General features: G+C 56.2%; 1 protein-coding gene across 1 annotated transcript; it reads right to left on the bottom strand.

Annotated features, from left to right (window-relative positions):
* Nucleotides 1-1452: 1452 nt before the first annotated feature.
* CSF3 (colony stimulating factor 3) lies at nt 1453-3634 on the bottom strand. The gene is made up of 5 exons (XM_055396851.2): nt 3490-3634; nt 3233-3387; nt 2747-2854; nt 2455-2601; nt 1453-2226 (listed from the first exon to the last, which is right to left on the bottom strand). Exons 1-5 carry the CDS (start codon nt 3500-3502, stop codon nt 2062-2064), a joined length of 588 nt encoding a protein of 195 aa, XP_055252826.1. The 5' UTR covers nt 3503-3634; the 3' UTR covers nt 1453-2061.
* Nucleotides 3635-7378: the final 3744 nt, after the last annotated feature.

Genomic DNA, 7378 nt, shown 5'->3' with positions numbered 1-7378 from the left:
CCATTGGTGCCTGTGTCTGACGTGGGCAGAGAGCACTGTCTTCTCCTTGGCCCCCGTGCAGTCTGCTGGTAGAGGAGGCAGCGAGGTGTTCAGGGGAGGGCTGGGCTCAGCTTCCCGTGTTTGTCCACTCGGTAGGGGCAGGGCAGGGCACGGGAGCAGCTTCCCTTCCTCATACCTGCCAGCTGCCTCCCCCTGCTCGCAAAGTCAGATTTACTCTGAAAAGGGAGAGGTTTTGGCTGGGGGCCCCGCTGGTGCTGGGGTAGGGAGTCTTGTTCGTTCCGATGTTTCCCAGCCCTTCCAAGCCCCACCCAGAGTCTCACTGGCCTGGAGTTTCCTCTCCGGAGGAGGACTGACTTGGGGGATGGGGGTGAGGGGGGCTGAGGGACCATGGGGGATGAGGGCAGGAGCTCTGTTTAACCCTTCCTTGCCTGTGTCACACATCTCTAAGCCCTGGTTTCTTTAGGACCGACTGCGAGGGGAGGGCAGCCTGAGCTGCACAGCTGGGGATTCCACTCCCCAATTCCAGCCCCCTCAGCTCGACCCTGCTTCTGAGGAGCCAGTGGGGAAGGGGAGTGGGAGGCGACTTGAGCCAAGGATGGGAATCTTGGGAGGGGACCCGGGGACTCGTTGGCTGGCTGGGTGTCCTGGTCTGGTGGCGGCAGCCCAGAAGCACACGTGTGTCTTTGGCTGGGAGGCTTGCCTCGGACCTGTGCTGTGAATCGGCCCCTCCATTCTCCCCAGATGTGAGTTCAGGCGGCGGGCTCCCCGCCAGGTCAGAAGCAGAGCTCAACGAGGGAGAGAAGTGCAGAGCCTGGGATTTGGGGTCCGATCCAAGCTGTCGCCCTGACCTCAGCTCCCTGGTCTGTAAAAGGCCCTTCATAATCCTATCGTTATGGGCAGCTGTGAGCGCAGGAGGGTGAAGGTTTATGGGAGGTGGTGGACTGAAACGAATACTAAATCCTCCCTTGCGTCAGGCCCGCGTCCATCTGCGTCTGGACTGTTGAGCGCCCCCAGCCCACTCTCCTCTCCCGGTACCGCTGACCCATCTGCTTCCTGTCCAACCACTAGGCCGTGGCTCCACGAGGGCAGGGACCATGCCTGCCTCATGACCGCTGCGCCCCAGCACCCGGCCTGGCGTCTATACCACGTGGGTGCCAAGGAATGACCGCACCTCCTCTTCCCTCCCTCGGGCCTCGCCCACCATTCAACTCCCCACCCGCAACCCCTGGCCAGGCACCAGCTGGACTCAAGAAGGAGGAAGGCCATTTACTGGAGACAAACACTTTATTATCGTGAAGTTTGGCTACAGGGAGAAAGTTGGGGCCAGGGTGGAAAGTGAACAGTTCAGAGTTCCTCTCACACCCCGTCACACAAGCCCCCTCATCTTTCCTTCCCACGTCCCCAGTCTTACCCAGCAAGGCAGAGACGCGTGACCATCTGCCTGCCCGCAAGACAGTGAGAATCCTGACCCCAGCCCTGGTGGGGTGGAGCAGGGTCATGAGCCTCATGGCGTCTCTAGCGCATCCAGGAAAGCAAGAGGCGTCACTGATGCCTGAGCTCCCCACATGAGGAGTCAAAATGTGCCTTAAAAAAGTCTTAAATTTCCCCCGCAAATTTGTGGGACCCCAGGGTCAAGCATCCCACTCCAGCTGCCTCTGCCGGGCTTCATGCCCGAATGCGGGGCCGGAGCCAGGGGGCAAGGACCCAATCGGGGAACACTGCTGTTTAAATATTAAACAGGGCTGTCTCATCTCCCACTTGGGAGACTTCCCGATGCTTCCAAGGGCCCCAAGGTGGGCACCCTCAGGGTAGGGTTTCACTGCGGCTCTCCCCAGAACCCACCACGGAGCCAGGCCTGGAGCAGCCACAAGAAGTAATACTTGGTATTTACCAACTCCCTCCCAGTCCCAGTACGGAAGACGGGGGGTTTTCCCCACATGGAAGTGGAAGGAAGGACCCAGGAGCCTGGGGCTCCTTTCTGTGCTTTGCTGTCTTTAAATATTAGGTTTAAATAAGCATAAATATTAAATAGATAAATACACTAGAGGGGGAGAGCTCTGCTCAGGGCTCAGCCAGGTAGCGCAGGACACGGTATGCCAGCTCCAGGAAACTCTGCAGCTTGGAAGCAACCAGGACCCCTCCTGCTCGGCGCTGGAAGGCCGAGGTGAAGGTTGGCGTGGTGCCCTGGGTGGGCTGCACGGCAGGGGCCACCCCCAGGTCCTCCATCTGTGGGGGAAGATGAGGTCAGCAGTCAGGGCGTGTTAGCACAGGAAGGGAAGGCCAGGGGCTGATGGGTTGTAGAAGATCCAGGGTTCACGGTGGAGCCAGGACAAGAACCAGGTCCAGGGACTTGGCTCAGCCCTAGAGAACTCCAGGGCCCCAGGCTTGCAGCACCACCTTTGGGGACCAGCTCGGTTCTGGCCTTTAAAGCTTGCTGCTCCCAGTGAGACTCACCTGCAGCCAGATGTTGTAGGCAAAGTCGGTTATGTCCAGCTGCAGTGTGTCCAAGGTGGGGGCCAGCTCAGGGGAGATGCCTGCCAGGGCCTGCAGGAGGCCCTGGTAGAGAAAGAGGCCGCTGTGCAGTTGGTTCAGGCAGCTCGTCTGGGGGGTCGGGTGGGAGAGTCAGGGGACTCCACTTGGGATCCTCCCCTCAGAGCCCCTGCGTGGAGCCTAGAGAACTGGGGAGCCTTCTAGGCCAGCCTACCCTTCCTCCCCCTCATCTCCCTTCTCCCCTTGGGACACTCACCAACTGCAGGGACTGGCTGGAGCAGCTGCTTAGGGGAGCCTGGGGGATGCCCAGAGAGTGCCCGAGCAGCACCAGCTCCTCCGGGTGGCACAGCTTGTGGGCAGCACACTGCGGTGGGAAGGATGCTGGGTGAGGGGCCAGCTCCTCCTCCTCCCCACGTGCCCCCACCTCTCCTCCTCATTTCCACCTCCCCACCCGCCCTGCCAGGCTTCTCAGCCCCCTCCTTGCATCCAAGCTTCCAGCCAACCCTTCCCAGCACGGTCGCCTAGAGGTTCTTCCCCCAGTTCCTCACCAGCCGCCCTCCCAGGCGGGGCCTCTCCTGATTCTTTTTCCCCCAGTGTCTGCTCACCCCGCGTCCCTTCCTGCTGCCCTTTCCCACGCTTCCCTTCAGCCCCGCTCTCCCCTTCAGCTCTCCCCCATGTGCCTTCTTTCCTCCCTGCCCTGCTGCAGCGTCTCTGTCCCCTCCCCATCCCCTTCCTCACTCACCAGCCTCTCCTGCAGCTCGGCGCCATCAGCCTGGATTTTCCTCACTTGCTCTAAGCACTTGAGCAGGAAGCTCTGGGGCAGGGAGCAGGCAGGGCCAAGGGGGGTGGCTTCATGCACCATCCAGAGCACACTTTGCCAGAGGAGCAGCTGCAGGGCTGGGAGCAGACGTGGGCTCAGGAGAAGTACAGACTTTTCTGGAAGCCCAGGCACCCCTGCCCGCTGCCTCAGCTCTCCCCTCCCAGAACCCAAACACTCACCTGTCAGCTTCATGGGGCTCTGGGCAGAAGGCTCAGCCAAGGGTCTGGGTGGGGCTGTAAGTTCTGGGTTCTGTCAAGGACCAGCTCCGGGGGCCTTTATATTCAAGCCCATAGAGGCCTGGGAGGAAATTACCTGGTGCTGCGACTAACGCTTAGTAATAGCTTCCCAAGTTTTATGCAAATTTGTTGTCCAGGACAATGCAGGGGGGTTGGGACCAAAAAAAGTGTTTGCGAAAGTTTTGTGAAATTGTGGAATCTCTGATTCTTCTTTGACGTCTTGCCCCCCTCAAACTCCCTTCCTCCCCTCAGCCCCACCCAGGTCTGACTTGCCCCAGGGTGTTTGAACTGAACCTCTGAACCAAACAGAGCTAATGATAAAAGCCCGGGAGGCTGGAGTCTGGTTGAACCTCAAGGAAGAGGCAGGCCTGGGGCCCTCCTCCCTGCCTCCCTCCCCTGGCATGTCTCCTGGGTCAGCCCCATTAGCCACTCTCTCGGGACCCTTAAGCCACCTGCTCACCAGGTCCCCAAATTGGAGAAGGAAGAAGCTAAGAAGCTTTGCCTTTTCTTTGGAGAGGCAAAGAAGCTTTGCCTCATTTCTATCCCCCCAAGTCCCAGGCAATAGAAATTGCCTCTCTGATTGCCCTCTTGAGGGGCCAGAGGCCTGAAGTAGGGACATTGGGGTCTGGCCTCCTGTCCCCACCCCACACTTTGATGGGCATCCTCCCAGTTTCCATCCTGAACTGATTAGCTGGGAACTCCCCAATCCCCCCATGACTCATCCCATTGCCCCCGGAATCCTGGCAGAGACCAGAGGAAACCGGATGCCTGTCCTGAGTGAAGCAAGACGCTGTGAGGCTCTTGGGTCACCTGACCTTATCCTTCCTCCCCCTCTTGCACTAACTGCCCCCCACCCCCATCTCCTGTCTGTGCCTCAGCGCTTTGGAGTTGAGGGTCTGGGACAGGTGGCTCCCCTGGCGGGGTTCACTGCCAGCGGGCGAGTGTGTGCTGCCCTGAGGGGAGAAGGGCTGGGGTGAGAAAGAAGAAACCACCTGGCCTCAAACCCAAGAACCACGCGCTGTCCAGGCTGGAAGAACTTTTGGCGTCTGTTCTGACACTGTGAACTGGGTCAGTGAGTGAAGAGGCTCGCCCAAGGCCACGGATAGCAGAGTCAGTTATAACCCAGACCTCTGCCTTGGGTCTGAGCGCTTTCCACAGGCCATGGGGCCTGCCTGGGGCAGCGTCGCCGACTGCATCTGAGACTGTCACTTGCCCTCCCAGTTAACCCCACCAGGTGCCAGAACAGTCTTGGGAAGAGGAGTGGGTGTGTCTGACTGGTCCAGGCCATCTCTGGGGTCGGGGTGCCCCCTGGTGGTCACAGCTGGCAGGGCCAACAACTATGAATCAATTCACGTCCTGCCTCTGGTCCTGGCCATGTTGGACAGCCCTGGCCCCCACTCTACCTTAGGCCAGGCAACTGATTAAGCCCAGTTCTTTGCCCACCTTCATGGCAAGAGAGGGGTGAATTTAACAGAACTTTGGGGAGGCAGGGCAAAAGTTCTCACAATCATGCCGCCTCTCCCTCCCCTTAAGAACCTCCAGAGTAAACAGCCCACCCCAGATAATGTGCTGGGCACTCCCCGCTGTTGTTCAGTCACTAAATCATGTCCAACTTTTTGCAACCCCACGGACTGCAGCACACCAGGCTTCCCTGTCCTCTACAATCTCCCGGAGTTTGCTTAAATTCTTGTGCATTGAGTCCTTGATGCCATCCAACCATCTCATTCTCTGGCACCCTCTTCTCCTGCCCTCAGTGTTTTCAGCATCAGGGTCTTTTCCAGTAAGGCGGCTCTTTGCATCAGGAAGCCAAAATATTGGAGCATAGCATCAGTCCTTCCAATGAATATTCAGGGTTGATTTCCTTTAGGATGGACTGGTTTGATTTCCTTGTAGTCCAAGGAGCACTTCCTGCACATTGGCAAATGCACTCTTTTAATAAGCCTTATGACAAAGTTACCAGAAAGATCTCCCCCTTTACAGAAGATGAATCTGATCTTGAAGAGGTTAAATGACTTGCCCCAAAATAGCAGAGCCAAGGTCTGCCCTGTGCCAGAGTCTTCAGCTCTTAACTATTGAATCTCTGCGTTCTGCCTTCCTCACTTGTGACCAGGCCAGCTCTAGACCCAAACGTTAATTTTCACTTACACTGCAGGTGTGTCAGATGTTTGGCTCAGAAAATGCTAATTCTAACAAGGGTGGCCAGAATGGTGAAAGGACTCAAGATGTTGATTTGAAAAAAAGCAGACTTTTTTTAAAAAAACTTTTTTTTTGGTGAAGGGGCTGCACCTTGTGGCACCATAGTTCCCAGACCAGGGATCGAAACTGTGTCCCCAGAGTCTTAACCACTGGACCACCAGGAATGTCTGCAAACTGGAAGTTTTGTCTGGCAAAGAGGCGAGGGTTGTTGTGTGGTTTCAGGAACCAGAAGTGGGATAGGGAGTGGAAGCCACGGCCAGTCAATTTTCAGCTCAAGAAGAGAGTGTTCTAACCACCCGAGGTGTTGAAGGATGGGATGGGCTGCTTCCAGAGGAAGTGGGACTGTCTGGCCAGGGAGGTGTTCTGGCCTCCATCCCATATGGAGAAAATCTGGGTGAATGCTGGCTGACAATTACGGGGCACATCTTATATGCCAGGCACCTTCTCCATTATAGACAAGGGTTGGCTTCAGAGAAGGGAAAGGGCCAAGATCACAGAACAAATTGGGGGCAGAGCCAGGCAGGATTTGTGGCCACCCTTCCCGAGCCCCCGTCATTCTTATTACGCTGTCTCCCTGTTCAGAGAGATGTGCTTCTTGGGTGATAGCTCAGTCCAGGTTTCAGCCCCACCCGTGAGAGAGTAAAGGCCAGGCAGAGAGAAAGTTACTGGTTCTGATACATGTGGGCTGAGCCAGACTGAAACGCTCTCAAAGGGCCTGGCCCCAGAGACCCCTAGCTGTTATTCATCCTTCCAGCTTCCTCAAGGCTTTCCTAATTATTTCTCAATGGCCAGAGTGGGTGGGTAGCTTCCACTCACACTTCCTGTTTTCATCTGGAACTGGGCTTGGAGCTCTTCCCACCCCCACTCCCCCTTTATTTTTGGCCACAACATGTCCCACATGGGGATCTTAGTTCCCCGACTAGGGATCAAACCTGTGCCCCAGCAGTGGACACACTGAGTCCTAACCACTGGATTGCCAGGGAAGCCCCAGAGTGTCTTTATACAGGCTCTGGAGTAATGCCTTTGCTGCAGACTTGGCCTGTGAGGCGAGATATGTACACCCCAAGTGGAGAATGAGTGTTATATTTTTTTAAATGGCTGGAAAAAAATCTAAAGAATATTTTATCACATGGAAAAAATCACAAAAAGCCAGTGTTCATAAATAATTTGTTTAGGACTTCCCTGGTGGTCCAGTGATTAAGAATCTGCTTGCCAATGCAGGGTACACGGATTCAATCACTGGACTGGGAAGATCCCACAGGTCGCAGGGCAACTAAGCCTGGGTGCCACAACTACTGAGTCTGTGCTCTAGAGCCCACAGGCGACAACGGCTGAGCCCACACACTGCAACCGCTGAAGCCTATACACCTAGAGCTTGCACTCCAAGACGAGAGTAGCCGCCGCAACGAGAAGCCTCTGCACAGCAACTGGAGAGCAGCCCCTGCTCAATGCAACTAGAGAAAGCCCAGTCACAGCAGGGAAGACCCAGCACAGCCAAAAATAATTCGTTCACATATTGTTTATGGAAGTCCGCTTTCAAGAAGGGCAGAAGTGAATAGCTGTGACTGCGGATAGGGCTCACAAGTCTAAAAAACGTACTGTCAGACCCTTTAAGAACAGCTTGCAAACTATGTAC

The sequence above is a fragment of the Moschus berezovskii genome, chromosome 20, assembly GCF_049115385.1.
Source record: "Moschus berezovskii isolate FMDL1 chromosome 20, NW_MosBer_1.0, whole genome shotgun sequence".
NCBI lineage: Eukaryota > Metazoa > Chordata > Mammalia > Artiodactyla > Moschidae > Moschus > Moschus berezovskii.
The sequence above is the reverse complement of the archived record's forward strand: the minus strand, read 5'-3'. Positions and strand labels throughout refer to the sequence as shown.